Raw genomic sequence first — 15,423 nt, 5'->3', positions numbered from 1 at the left:
GCTTGGTTTTCAGGTGAACTGACAACAAAGTGACTGACAAGTGAGTGACTTCTCGCTTAGTGGCCAGGTGTACACGTGATGACCATTGCTGAAAAGTGCTGTTCCAGCGGCTAATCGCCCCATGTGAAGATACCTCTTACGCTCCATCAATGAACTCTTTCATGCCCAGGCAGAGTAGTGTTAGGGGTAAATGCATGGGGCAGGCAGGAAGCGATGCGGAGGCTTCTGGGAATTGTAGTGCCTCAGTTGGAGTGCTGCCTATATGGCTGAGCAGTATTGGTGCTATGTGAGACTTTATTTCCTTTGCAGTTGAACTACGGCCAGAATAAGCTTCACACACTGATCGTGGTTTCCCATGTGGGTCGTCCTGATGAACATTGTGTCAGGGACATCCGGCGACGGAAATCCATAAATGGGATTGGGTGCACTACATTGTATTCTATCTCTCCTCTGTGGTGCTTGCGGGTTCAGCTCACGTACGCCCATCAGTTTTATCTTCTATCATAGTGTCTGTGAGCTTGAACCCCTCTTCCACGGTTCATGCCCACAGCCAGGTCGGATTCCGCCTGCAAAATCTTGCAGCGGAATTGGACCCAGCGCCCCCCCAGAGACCCTATACTCACCTCTCCGGATCCGCCATGAGAGTGTCAGCCTGGCGCGCATGCGCAGTGCAGGGCATGACGCGGATTCCCGTGATACTTCTGCTGTGCCCTCAGTGTGGAGTGTCGTGGGACGGACAGCTTCCATTGACTGCAAACGTCCAGATCAGGGATGCTTTTCTTTTGAGTGCTGCATCTAAAACTACCAGTAAGATTAATCTCTGAGAAATGCAGAAGTGGTTCAGAACGGCGGGTACATCCCATCCCAGCTGCTGCGCCATTTAGCTAAAGACCATGACGTATATTGATGATTCTCACTATTTTCATGGTTTTACTGCTTTACTAACCTTTCACCTGATATATTTTTTCTCTTCTTCTGAAGGTGGAACACGTTCTGCCTCTTCTGAAGCGAGGTATCGGAATACATCACGGAGGTCTGCTTCCCATTCTGAAGGAAACAATAGAGATTTTATTCTCTGAAGGTTTAATTAAGGTGAAACTTTATTTTTGATATTGTTTAGAAGCTTTGCCCATTAGCAGAGATTGGTACTTACAGCGTCTCTTGCTCTAGAGGACCTTGTACGTCTGTGGCCAAAAAACCGACAGCCTACTGATTTCCGTGAAATTGGTGTAATAATTTACTTGTCCTGTGGTGGCGCTGCAGGAAAGTTTAACACTTTTTGTAGAGGAGTTCACCCATAGATTAATGCCCATTACTGTGTGTCTGAGAGCCCACAGACGCGTCCGCTCGTACCTAAAATCCTCTTTCTTATTCTGTACTGCAGATGGTCTGCACGGCTCACTGTTGGACATGCGCAGTATTGTTTTTTTTAGTTTATTTAAATTTTTTTCAAAATCTCCTGCTTTTCCTGCGGGATCTGTGGCCTGCCCTTAATTTCACCTGCAAACGGGCCGCAGATCAGGCGCCTTCCATTGACTTCAATGGAAGTCGTCCGTGCGGGAATCACAGTGTAATGGAGCTTACTGCGATTTACACGGGGGGAGGGGAAAGGAGATAAGGCATTAGGGGAACACAGGCAGTATGGGAATTACATGTGGAAAGCCGTTATTAAGAAGCAAACTGGGTGGGGCGGTAAGGAGGTGCAGGGGTAGAGGTTAAATGCGGTAAGCAGGCTGGTACGTGTGGGAAACCATTGGGAGGGGCAGGGGATTAGGTCAGGTGGTTAAGTTTGAGAAAAAGGGAGTTTGGTGTTAGACAGTGGACAGACAGGTGATATTTTGGAGGAATGGTTTAGAGATGTTATGGGAGGAAGTGTATAGTTGGGTGTCGTCAGTGTAGAGATGGTATTTGATGCCGAATGTACGGATGGTTTGTCCAAAAACAAGGGGGCCGAGGATTGAGCCCTGGGGAACCCCAACAGCGAGACCAAAGGAGACACTGAAAGAGTGGTCAGAGAGGTAGGAGGAGAGCCAGGAGGGAGCAGTGTCCTTTAGGTGGATAGAGTGGAGCATAGTGAGAAGGAGGTCATGGTTGACAGTGTCAAATACAGCAGACAGGTCAAGGAGGATTAGTAAGGAGGAGTCGCCTCTAGACTTTGCCATGATCAGGTTATTTGATACTTTTGTGTGGGTGGTTTCGCTCGAGTGTAGAGGGCGGAAACCAGACTGAAGGGGGTCGAGGAGATAGTTGTCGGAGAAAGCGTGTGCGGCAAAAGTAGACCAGGCGTTCTAGTAATTTGGAGATGAAGGGGAAGTTTGAGATGGGTAGGTAGTTGGCAGCGTCCTTTGGGTCGAAGGTTGTTGTGTTTGTGTCTTTTAAGCAGCAGGGATTCTAGACGGGGGAGTGTCACGGGAGGGGGGATGTCATGCTAGGGTGCCTGATGGAGAAAGAGAGGAGGTTGTGATCCGAGAGTGGAAGAGGGGAGTTAGTGAGGTGGGAGGTGGAGGAAGATTAAGTCGAGTGTTGCCATCTCTGTGAGTGGGGGAGTCTGAGAGTTGCAATAGGCCGAGGGAGGAGGTAAGCGTTAAAAGCCAGGAGGCAGATGAGGAGCTGTGGTCGTTCGTCGGGATATTGGAATCAATAAGGGTTGGGATTTTACAGGGTAGGAAGTGGGGGAGCCAGGTGACGAAGTTGTCTAGGAACAGGTGGGCGGGACCTGGGGGCCGGTAAATAACTGCGACGCGCAGGGACTGGGGGCGGAAGAGTCGTAGGGTGTGGACTTCAAGTGACTGGAAGTTGAGCGAGGGAGCCGAGGGAATTACCTGGAAGGTACAGTTTGGTGAGAGGATGACTCCTACTTCACCGCTGCACCTGTTGTTTAATTTGGGGGTGTGGGAGAACTGCAGGCCATCATAGGACAATGCAGCAGGGGAGGTGGAATCGGACTACTGTATCCAGATTTTGGTGAGGGCGAGCAGGTGGCAAAGAGGTCATGGATAGTTGGGAGTTTGTTGCATGCATATTGGGCTTTCCATAGGGTGCATTTGAATGGGGCAGAGGGGGTCGCATGGGCTAGTGGGTTGGTTTGGAATGATTGGGGGGCTGAATTTTGGTAGAGAGCAGAACAGGGTGGGCCAGGGTTGGGGGGCTGTGTCCCCCGTGGCTAGGAGTAGCAGGGTAGCGAGGGTGAGCAAATGGTTGGGGGATTTGTGTGGGTGGATGAGTTTCTTGGCGGTATGGAGGGGGTGGAGGCGTCTGAGGGAGGTGAAGAGTGCATGGGTGAGCAGAGGAGAGAGGGGCTGATGTGGTTGGAGTGTGTTGGGGCTGGACGTTGGAAGAAGAGATAAAGGCTTGAAAGCCTTTTGTCCAGGCTGTGGGTGAATGTAGGATTCATCGGTCTCCTGCTCTGTCGAACTGCGCTCTTAAACTGCATCATTGGACTGCATGAGACACTTGTTCCTCGACACTTAATGCTGGACTCCCATGCGTGGCAATGATGCTACTACCTGGTTTATCGTTCAGCCTACAAGACTACAGCTGGGAGTGTCTTGTTCAATTACATTAGTTAACCAGCTGACCCCCATCCTCACAAGGCTAATTAACAAGATGGTGGTGGTGGGTGGAGAGGCTTATTGCCCTCTTTAGATAAACAAAATGTGCCCAGCAACACTAGATGAGACAGAGGTGGGGGGAAATGCAAGCAGTAACAAATGGAGTCAATGCAGGACAATATGGAGACTTACCTGTTGATGAGAGTGTGATAACAGAGGAGACAAAGTTCTAGTTATTTCATGACCATTTCTTACCGGAGTAGCTGGAGGGATTGAGCAAGCAAACGCCGCTAACCTGTTGGCCGCTTTGCTTCGTTTCTTGGTAAAGCGATCAGAACGTTCCGAGCATTCCGCACGTTCACCCCGCTCAATGCTTGATGTTGCTCCCCGTGTGACACATGCATCCTCCCAATGAAGAGAATTTGCTGTAGCATTCGCAGATGCCTGAGTGCCATCTTGAAGCACACCGGCACCAGTGGTGTTCTCCTCCTTGTCATTGTGGCTTCAAGGAACAGCAAACTGGCCTCAGCTATTACCGGTCCACCACTTCTCCACTCCTCTACTCTCCCACAGTAGGAACGGTGATCAACACAACCACTGGCCCAGAAGCTAGCAGGACGATCGGCACGGCAGAGATAGACATTGGCCCTGGAAGAGAGCCGAACTATCAGGACAGACGGGAGTTCTCCTAGCGCACCTCCACTACTCACATCACGCTTTAGGCCACACCTCAGAAGCTTTTTTTTTTTTTAATAATTCACATTCAAACAGATCCACAGAAAACTTGTCTTGTGGCTTTATGCCTCACTCAGAGGGTCACGTGTCTGATATCCATACAGGGAAGCGCCAATCGTGAAAGCGCCGCGCTCTCTGATTAAAGTGGCTATTCAGTGTATATGTAAAACCAACCGCCCCCACCCCGTGCCTTCTGTATTGACACTTGAAATGTTAGCTTTTGAGCTCGTGCCTACAATGGGGATCTAACCTCTTATGTACCCAGGTGGTCTTATTTTTTTTATTCCTGGTACAAAAATTGGAACATAGGCAAAGTCATTTATTTACTTTGTACATGTCTGGAACAGTTTTGCTATTTGCACAGCTCTGAAGTTCTGCATTCAATTTTATTTCTCGACAGGCTTTATTTGCCACAGAAACCTTTGCTATGGGTATAAACATGCCGGCCAGGACGGTCTTATTCACGAACGCTAGGAAATTTGATGGCAAAGACTTTCGCTGGGTGAGTCACCTCTGAGTATGAAAAGGGGAAAAATGCTCTGCTCACTTTTACTCCCTTGAATCTGCTATAATTTAATCTAATCTTCTCTTCCAAATATCATCAATCAGTATAATTAGATTTTCTTTCTAGATTTCTTCAGGGGAATATATTCAGATGTCTGGACGAGCCGGGAGACGTGGCATGGATGAAAGGGGAATAGTCATTCTCATGGTTGATGAGAAAATGAGCCCCACAGTTGGAAAGCAGCTACTGAAGGTAATTTACTGTAATCCCCTCTATGGGTGAGATTTATTATGTAAAGGGGTATTCCCAGAATTAATATTTATCATGTATCTACAGGAATGAGTGATAAATGTCTGATCGCTGAGGGTCACTCCAATCGTGAGAACGGGGGGCCCAGTTCTCCACCCACAGCTTGCACCAAGCGGTGGATAAGCATACGCATTGCCTCTCTGTAGGATGATGGCGATAACAAGATGTTGTGCTTTGCTTATTGTTGACAGTCCCATGGAGCGGCAGTGTACATGCTCGACCGCTGCTCTTCTTAAGCTCCTCACTATGTGGGTGCAGCGACAAGGGGAGGGCGACACAGGACCCCCGTTCTCATGACTGGTTTGATCCTCAGCGATCAGATTATTAGCAGTTATCCTGTGTATATGTGATAAATGTTCATTCTAGAAATATCCCTTTTATTGGATGGATTAAGGGTATTCTCATTTTCGAATGTCCTAGTATATCACTGGGATATGCCAGAACGCTGAAATCTGTGAGAGTCTGACAGCTGAGACATCCACCAGCCTAGAACCAAAGGGGCGGCTTTGCTCCCTCCCACTGGCTTTGCAGGGAACTGGAACACAGTTTTGGGCATCTGGCACACTTATATGTTTGTGTCGTATGCGGTCAATGCTAATCCACCAACAGCACAAGGCCCCACTGTAGAGGCAATATGAGGCTATGGTCATTTTGTCACACGTACCAATGGTGCAGGATAAAAGACCCATGGCATGTCCTATTCCTAATGTGTGTCAATGTACATTATTCATGTGCTGCTAAATAGTGTTTGCGCCTCAGTATCGCACGTGCAACTTGCATCATAGCTAGTGCGCACCAAGCCTTATATTAATGACTGGGGCTGCATTGCAGCTGTCCGGGTGCGGGAACGGAAACGCGTGGAGGGAGCCTGTCTTCCCCTTTAAGCTTCATAAAATATGGTATGGGGCTCAAAAGTGAGGAAACAGGGAGCCGTTCCTCATACTCCATCAGATGCTCAGTCCCTGCGAAGTTGGTGCGTGCTCACAGCGTGACCCTTCAGACTGCTCTGTCCGCAAACTCTCCCATAGAGATGAATGGGAGCGCACAGAGCCATCTGAAGAGTCGCGCTATGTGCGTGCGGGGACACAGCGCAGGAATGAGGCACCTGGTGAGTATGAAACGCAGCTTCCCGTTCCCTCACCTTCTGAGCCCCATAATGTAGTTTATAGAGCGCCAAAGTTAATGACAGGTTCCCTTCTAATGTTGAGTCTCCCTTAATATTTGGAAGGGAGACTTACTTTAGCGTCTTTCCATTTCTCCCTATAGTGGGGAAACTCGTTTGAATCAAGATATATTGGATGTAGCAGAGCCAGAAATGTTTAGTTGGACTGCAAATCTTGACATTTTTACATCCATCTGCTGAGTCTGGTAAATGCCCATCTCATCTATATGCTTGCTGAGGACCGGTTTTACCAAATGTTCCTTCTCCACTGCTGCTCCCCTTTCTGGCAGAAATCCTGCAGCTGCGTCTCCCTCCTCCATGTCTGGCACTTGTTTTCTACTTGGCCTTTTTTTTTTTTTTGGAAGTGGGGAAATGGGGAACTACATGGTTAAGATCACTAAAAAAATATATTGCAAAGCTTTCTGTATTCACACCTGGTACCGATTTTAACACTAACGTTATATTGATAGATTAGATTTAAAGTGGATTTCTGCCTGGAGTCAATGAAATCGCAGGAAATTGACCCGTTCCAGCTCCAGTATACGACATTACCTGCGTGTTTTTTATTATATTCTTTCCGGCATTCTTGGAAGGATGAATCTGTCTGGTTTTGCATTGATACATGCGTGGGCATTTTATTAGCTGGAATGGCTGGTTTTGTGTGTGGGAGCATTAAGGGGTACGGAGATCAGATTGTGAGCCCTGCTGGGAACAAGGGCGATCACTGCAGAATAGCGCTACGTGCCATGTAAGGATCTTATTATCTTGGCTCAAGCAGGTGGAATAAAACCCATAATGGGTCATTTTAGTGTTTACATTGTAATCTCTCACCCAACTCTGATTCAGGTGCTTTATGAAGGGTGTTTTGCCTCCATAGTGAAGTGATGTTTTTTTGTCTCTGGGCCCGTTTTTGCAACTCCACCATATTCTTTTTCCCTTTTCCACAATCTGTGACAACATTTTTGTTGGCATAACCTTTGGGTGTGAATTCAGGCCTTGCCAACAGGTTCACGGTGTGTGAGTCACTAGACCTCGGAGGCAGAGTATGGCGTCCATATGTGTGAACCTCACTCGCTTAATACCCTTTTGCCTCCTAATCCTGTAATCGTCTCGCTTTAGTTGTGTGAACTTTATGACTTTTTTTTTTTTTTCTTTAACGCGTAAAGGAATGAACATCTAAAATGCACGAATCTTTTAAAATCCCACAAAGCAGACATGTAGGTGATGTTCATGCCTCGTCAGCACAATTGGCAGACCTTGAAGGTAGAAGTTCATCCTCAGAGGACCATATGTGAACTTGAAGATTGTATATTTGGGAATTGCTGATTGCAGTACAGTGCCTGACAGCGAATGTAAATCACCAGAGCAAGCTTTATGGAAATATTGAAGTAGCAAGGAATGCTGGGAGCTTTCAGCTCTGAAGCCTGCAAATTGTGAATGCAACTGTGAAGTGCAATATAGACTGTAACTCTGCATCAGTGCAAACAGTTAGGTGTTTTCTGAGACTGATGACCCATCCTCAGGAAGGGTCACCAATAGTTGATCGGTGATCAGCTGATGGAAGGGACTGCAGCGCTCAGGATGCTGCCTCTGTTGCTTCAGTCCATACCCATAGTGGCTGTACTTGGTATAGCAGCTCAGTCCCTTTCACTTGAATGGAGTTGAGCTGCTCTCAGGTTATGTGACCGATGAATGTGACATCACATGTCTGAGAAGAGGACGTGACACTCGCCCAAGTGCTGTGGCCGTTTTATTTAGCTGATCTCCGGGGGTCCCTAGCGGCAGACCTCTATCAACCATTGATGTCCTATCCTGAGGATACGTCATGGATAGAGATGAGCGAGCATACTCGCCTAGGTTAAACTACTCGAGCGAGTAGTGCCTTATGCGAGTACCTGCCCGCTCGTCTCTAAAGATTCGGGTGCCGGCGGGGGAGAGCGGTGAGTTGCGGGAGTGAGCAGGGAGGAGCGGGGGGGGGGGGAGATAGTGAGAGAGAGAGACATTTCCCCTCCGTTCCTCATCGCTCTTCCCCCGCCGGCACCCGAATCTTTAGAGACGAGCGGGCAGGTACTTGAATAAGGCACTACTGGCTGGAGTAGTTTGCCTTAGGGAGTACGCTCGCTCATCTCTAGTCATGGATAGTTTAGGAGGTTCTCGATAATTTATTAAGAATAGCATTTCCCTCCCCAGTTTTTAAGCTTGTACGCCTTGACTTAAAATGCACCAAAGGCACTGAGCTGCGCGCGGCTCTTAGTGTTTTTGAGGCCTGTTGAGCAGGTATAGATTTGTATCAGTTTTTGAGCCGTTTTCTGACTTAAAACATAGCAGATTTGTTGAACCGTTTTTGATTGCGCACCTCCCACCAAACGTCACCTACTTTTGTAAATTTTCTCTACCCGTCATTTTGTAACTTTATGGCACAGATATGATATGCACCACAAATTGTAGATTTTCTAGATCTTTTAAGGCCGCCTGCACACGGGCAGATTTGCATTGTGGAATTCGCAGTCGGCATCCGCAGCAAATAGTTCGTTACATCCTATGGAGAACTGCTGCCTCCTGCACACGAGCGGACACCAATTGCGATTTCCGCTTGCGGATAAAAAATCGCAGCTTGTTCTATTTTCAGCGTCGATTCCGCGCAGATGGCTTCCATTGAAGGTAGTGAAAGCTGTCTGACCCGCGGCCTTTCCACAATTGACATTGCAGAAACGTTGCGAGACACACATAATTGCCAAGCGACGGAATGGGAAAAATAAACCTTTAAAAAAAAAATAAATTCTTTACTGAGCATGTCCGACGGCTAGCCATCCGGATCATCTGCGGTACAGATTAAGACAACAGAAGACAGGTACGCGGGGTCACTGACTGGGGGCAGAGCCGGATGCCGCTGCGGGCTCCCGCATGTGGAATCTGGCTCTGCCACATGCAGGCGGCCTTAAAGTGAAACAGATCAATTGCTAAATTCCCCTCCAATCGTATACGGTTTCTTCGAGCTCAGACTGGTTACTGAAGTACTTGGGAGTACAGTGAGCACATCCATAAGGGATTTCACCCTGAGGGGCTGTGGCGTCTGTGTGGTTGGGCTTGTAGATTGTCTCAGACGACTGAGATGAGGCTGTACACTCATTGGGAGACCTTGCCAAGGAGCGCCGATCATCTGAACGCTATTCTGGTCCATGAAAATGGATTGCCCCTTGTTTTTTTTGTTTTTTTCCCCCTCCCCTTTTGAATGGGTGATCGGTCTTTGAAAAACTTAAATGCAAGTTACGTAATTGGCTATTGTGAATTTGTGCGGTGTCTGAAGTCTGTTGCCTACACGGGCATGAATCACGAAGTCCTTAGTGCGGGTGCGATTCTAGATCCTTTAGGGTAGCCATATACATCTCCATGTTGAATAAGGCTCTATAGTCTCCTGACCAGGCTAAACACAGGGATATTTGGTGTTAAAGGAGTTGTCTAGAAAAACATGTCTGCTTTCTTCCAGAAACAGTGCACTCTGTCTACAGGTCATGGTTGGTATTACAGCTGTTTTTGAAAGCAAGTAGTCATGTTTTTCCAATTATGTAGAACCCTTTTTAATGTATAGGGATTGGCTGACACTTGACACTGTGGCCGGCAGGGTTTGTCTGGGTCGCACATGGCTGAATGAGTGACCTCTGTACATCTTATTCTCCTGCGCAGCATGTAAATGGTCTCCCCAACAGATATGTCCTCAGATCAGCATTTTTGGGGACCCGCTTTAGATAGATAACATACATCAAACTGCAAACACTAAAGTTCCATCTGCTGAACTCCCATATATTAAAACTGAGTTTCCCCTTTAACTCTCCGCATACACAGTTAACAACATTGAGGCCAATCCGCTATGAAGTCCACGTGTGGTGAGCTTTTATCACTTTCAGATGTCTGGACACATGCCGGTTACATCGCGTTTTAGAACGTGTCTTAATTTTATGGACCTGGTTCTAGATTTTCGTCATAGTCCCTCTCGCTTCTTGTTGCTTTTTTTTCCCATCTTTTTGTTAAGTGAAAAGTAGATTTGACTCGGTTGCCATTTCCAGAAGTGATAAGATACAGATTATACGACACTGGTGTCTTGAGAAACAAGTGTTCGATCTGGAAAAACTAGACAGTTTTATGATGGGTTAAGCAAGAGACTCGAGTTTTGTTACTTCCTTTCTGTAATGGAAAGAACTCTGGATGCCAAGCTGTAGGAGGTAATTGTGCAGTGACAGCAACTCTCCAGCAGGCGGACTCTTGTGCGTGTTTTTTTTTTTTTTCTCATGCAACAAGGAAGACCCTCTTGGCCAGTTGTGGAGAGACACAATAGTTAATCTACCACCGATGTCAGTGATTGGCTGCAGTGTTGTTGATGTAATGTCACCTTTTGCAGCTAGGTAAATAAAACCTGCTGGCAAGAGCCGGAAGGTGCTAGATGTAGCAGATTCAGTATTGCTGTTGTGTTGTGCATTGGCCACCATTGCCTGCTTTGGGGCTTAAACCGAATAACCCCTTTTTAAAGGGATTTCTCTACAGTTTAAAGGGGATTAACCCAAGAAATAAAGTTATCCTCTATATCTGATCAATGGGGGTCTAATAGCTGGGATCCTTGGTGATGCTGAGAATGGGAGCCCTGAAGGTCTCTGAATGAAGTGAAGGTCAAGTATGCGCACCGCTGCTCTGTTAACTTCATTGGTACTGCGGAGGATAGCCAAGCACTTGTTCCTATAGAAACAAATGGAACAGTAATGCCTTTGGCATCAGGTGAGGGTCCAGCTGCTGGGATCTCCACTATCCCATGCGTAACCTCTATTCACAGGACGCGATAACTTTGGTAGTAAAACCCCCTTTAACCCCCTCAAAACCAGAGACTTAAACATTTTTGTATAATTTTTTTTTTTGTTTCTCGCTTTATAATTTTTTCCATTGACATAGCTGTATGAGGGTTTGTTTGTGGGGTGAGTTGTATTTTTATTTATTTTTTTTTAATTGTACGATTTGATGTATTGAAAAACGTTTTTTGTTTGTTATTTTTGTGGGGTGAAATTTAAAAATTCCCCCCTTTTTATTGTTGATGGGGGTGTTATTTTCTTAGTGTTCACATGATTGCAGTGAGGCCAAATTTTTATGGGTGCTTTTTTTTTTTTTGTTTTTTTTTTTTTTGTTTTTCTACTTTTAAACTTTGTTGCCATATTCTGAGTCCAACTCGCACAAGCGTTTTTCATTGCATATAATACGCACGTAAGAAAAATGCAGCACGTTCTATTTTACCGCGTATTACACGCCTTCAGCTCTGTGGTTCTCTATGGATGCATCTAAAACGCTGTACATGCGCAATACATTGTATATGTGCAGTGTTTAATACGCAGCATCACTAAGAGATAGAGCTGGGATTTTTTTAAAAACTAGTCACGCTGCGCGTGAGTGTGCTTGAGATATGCTGCCACGCACAATCGCTGCCCTACGCAGCGATAGCTGGCGCGCACAGACCGGCAAAACGCTGTATAATGCTCCCAGCATTTTAAGCATATGGCCGTGTGAATGAGCCCTTATTGTGGCAGTTACCCATCGCTGTCAAACAGCTGCTGGCACTGCGTATGGCACGTACTCTGGTCCTAAGCCCGCTCCATACACACTTCATGACCGCACGATGTAAATTTGCATTAAGTGGTCAAGAAATGGTAAAGGCATATATACCTCTTTTGTGAGGGGTGGGGGTCAATTTATGGGACTGTCTCTTTTCGAGTCTGTGAGGGTCATCTAAACACCTGGGATGCTCTTTTGCTGCAAAATAATGTCTTAGAACTCTGTCTTGTTCTGTTCCTCTGATATTCCCCCTGGAAATGGGCTTCAGTACCAGTGACACTTGTGGACATGTGTTCACAGACCTCCATATAACACGATGAGAGATGGCGTAGAAAGCCGCAGTTCTTAACAGGATGGACAACCCTCGTGCAGGATTTTCTTGGCTCTTCTCATTTCCTCTCCTGATACCTTATAGGAAATTAGTGTGATTTCTGGTATTAGCCTGCGAGATCCAGTAAATGTGGACACAGTCACACTTTGTGTTTGGCTCAATGCATACCCTGTTTCGGCCAGTGCTTCCATAAAGAAGAGCAGCCCGGGGGCATTGGATGTCCTGACCCCTTCATCTGCTCCCCTCACATCCGGGAAACACAAGTTTCCTGTTTGATATAAATGGGTGAGAGATTACGGTGTTGAGTCGTGAGACTGTCTCTTCTGACAGCATCCTATCTGGCAGACCACCCTTCACTGAATGATTACCGCTCCTGTGTGAAAGCAGAAGAGCAATAGTCTTTGGGACTCGCAGGCACCTGTGTAAAGTCCCCATAAAGCTTCATGTATTAACCACCGTTACCAATGATTAGTTAAGGGGTAAATACTATAAACTGGGACGTTCCTTTAATCTGGCATCTAGTAATCCAGAAAAGTGTTTCCTCCCTTTTGTATGCAGTTTGTAATCCAGTAATTACACATTGTGTAGTAATATGACCTGAAAAAATCATTGCTCCCATTTGTCCGTGTTAAGTCTACTTGTTCCAGACGAACATCCACAATTCCCTGAATCTGTCGGTGCCAGGGTTGACTTTACATCAAGACTGTGCAGCGGATTGTGTTATTAAAAGGTCTGTGTGCCAGGATGAAGCCCGCTGGTCTTCTCAGACACCTCATCTTCCTTTTCTGGCAAACGTAGCAAGTGTCAGATTGACAGCCCAGGCCCGATCTGTGGAAGCAAATGGGAAGCTGAACGTATGCGGGAAGTCTTGTTGTATGTAGATTACAAAAGGAAAAGCAGATTTACAGCATTCACTTTCAATTGCTTTAAAGTAGGGAAGTCAGATTTCATGCTGTTGCTCCGTTTCCTTCTCTTAACCCCCCCTCCACCCCCACCCCTTCCCGTGCCCTCCACCAAAAAAAAAATGCCGCTGGTCAAATTTAGCTTGCTGTCCACTATGTTCATGTGGGCAGCAAGTGGATGGGTGAAAACTTGGAAAAAAAACGACCTACAACTGGAATACCCCTTTAATTCCTTCTATAACTTAAGTTTTGTTTTTTTTTTCCTTCTTCTTCTGTTTGTAGGGATCAGCTGATCCGCTTAACAGCGCATTCCATCTGACGTACAACATGGTGCTGAACCTGCTGCGTGTGGAGGAAATTAACCCCGAATACATGCTGGAAAAGTCCTTCTATCAGTTCCAGCACTACAGAGCCATTCCTGGAGTAGCAGAGAGTAAGTGGTGACTTTCTCTCCATGGTTGCTGTTTGGGTGATTCTTCCTGGTGGGACATAAGAGTTGCCCTGTGTGCTCTGAGCTAATCTGATGTCTTCGCTGCTGGTTTATGATCCTCAATGGGAACAGAACCCAATACCAAGCGATGTACAGCGCTGCAGTATATGTATGCAATATGTAGATAGAATATAAAACCTACTCAAGCTTTGTAAAGATTATGAGGCAGTAGGGGATGCTGGAATGTGTAAGCTCAGAAGCTTTCCAGATTATAAATTGGGCTCTAGGAACATTTTTCAACCCATTAATGACCGAACACTGTAAATTTATGGCGCTAGGTCCTGGGCTTTAAACCTGCGATGTCATAAATGTACAGCGCAGATTACAACTTCTGTTCTTGACAGTCGAGAAGAAGCTGTTTATTACCACTTCTGTCTTATCTTTTTAAGCTTACACAGTGCTCAGTGTGGTGTATAGAGGAAGCGACAGTACGGTTTCCTATATTGGACCTGGAGATCAGGTGTTTGCTTGCATCCCATAGCCTGGGAGAGCTGCTGGGTCCTAGCAGCCCAGCTCCGCCAATGAGTACTGTCACTATAAGGGGGTGTTTTACCCTAGAACTGGGGCTTCTACGGATGCTGCTCCTATAGGTACTCCAGTTTAAGTGTAAGTTAAGAGATAAAAATGACCGTGTGAATGTCCCCCAGAGGTCGTGTTGGACATATGTGGAAAAAATAAGTTAAAAAAAGTAACCCGCTAACCTAAACCGTTGCCCCAGCCACCCTGTCATCTGAAACTATCCAAGTTCTAAATCAAAACAACCACAATTGAACGTGGAATGCATTCCTAGATTTTAATTTTGCATTACTATAAGAATTTAATTTATGTATTACACCTAATAAAGAAAAAACAAAAAAATTCTGCAAGAGAAATGTAGCAAAAAATGGCGCTATATGTCATGAAGAAAAGCAAAAATAATTTTGGTGGCCAAAGCAGAAGAGAATACGGTCGGAAAAAAAACAGCACGTGCGTAAAATTCTGAGGTGTCTGGTCCTGTTGGTCATTAAGGGGTTAGTTGCCTCAGCTCTGCTATGGTATATGGATGAATACCACTGCTGATGACTGGCCGGCGCTCAGTTCAGCACACAACTGAGAAGAATCCTCCACCCTCGGAGAACAGAAGTAATGCGATCTGTTAATAGTAAAAACTTCTTAATGCTTTGTACCTTTTGTAAAGTGTTAGCGCTGACCCTCTCCTCACCCCTCCTAACTTCCAGAGGTGAAGAAACTGGAGGAACAGTATAACAGCATCCAGATCACTAATGAGGAAAGTGTTGTAACCTATTACAAGATTCGCCAGCAGCTTGCTAAACTTGCCAAGGAGATTGAAGATTACATCCACAAGCCCAAGTATTGCCTCCCTTTTCTGCAGCCTGGGCGGCTGGTCAAGGTAAGACTGTTGCTTCTGCTTTGAGTACTGGATCCCGACTGATGTACAGCATTGGTTAAAGCGAACTTAGTGACATGTTTGAGCCCCATAAACTATACACATACCGAATGCCCCTTTCCTGCCCCGTGTCCCTTGAAATTGGCGAGCACCCACTGCCTGCCTCTTCTTATCCAGCTGTGTGCACACGCTTTCCCATTCATCTCTATGGGAGAGCCACAGCAGGTTGTCAAGAGTCATGCTGTGTGCTTGCGCCAACTTCACAGTGACATGGAGTAAGCACCCAGTCAGTATGAAACGCCATTCTCTAACGTTTGAGCCCCATGATGTAGTTTATGGGGCTCTACCATGATGACAGTTTCATTTTTAAGGCCCATTTAAACTGAGGCTGCGCTCACGCATCCATTCTGCCACGCATTTTGAACCCCATTGTAATCGCGGTACAACATTGCTATTGATTTC

The 15,423-nt window shown here is 46.2% G+C and overlaps 1 protein-coding gene across 1 annotated transcript in view; it reads left to right on the top strand.

The window, feature by feature from the left end:
- Positions 1-15,423, top strand: part of MTREX (Mtr4 exosome RNA helicase) — a 93,735-nt gene that overhangs the window by 34,485 nt on the left and 43,827 nt on the right. The window contains exons 13-17 of the mRNA XM_066602717.1: positions 982-1,092; positions 4,687-4,788; positions 4,918-5,043; positions 13,367-13,517; positions 14,792-14,964. Coding sequence (XP_066458814.1) covers positions 982-1,092; positions 4,687-4,788; positions 4,918-5,043; positions 13,367-13,517; positions 14,792-14,964 — 663 coding nt within the window. The remainder of the gene's footprint in view (positions 1-981; positions 1,093-4,686; positions 4,789-4,917; positions 5,044-13,366; positions 13,518-14,791; positions 14,965-15,423) is intronic.

The sequence above is a fragment of the Eleutherodactylus coqui genome, chromosome 5 (assembly GCF_035609145.1).
Source record: "Eleutherodactylus coqui strain aEleCoq1 chromosome 5, aEleCoq1.hap1, whole genome shotgun sequence".
In the NCBI taxonomy this organism is placed as follows: domain Eukaryota; kingdom Metazoa; phylum Chordata; class Amphibia; order Anura; family Eleutherodactylidae; genus Eleutherodactylus; species Eleutherodactylus coqui.
The sequence above is the reverse complement of the archived record's forward strand: the minus strand, read 5'-3'. Positions and strand labels throughout refer to the sequence as shown.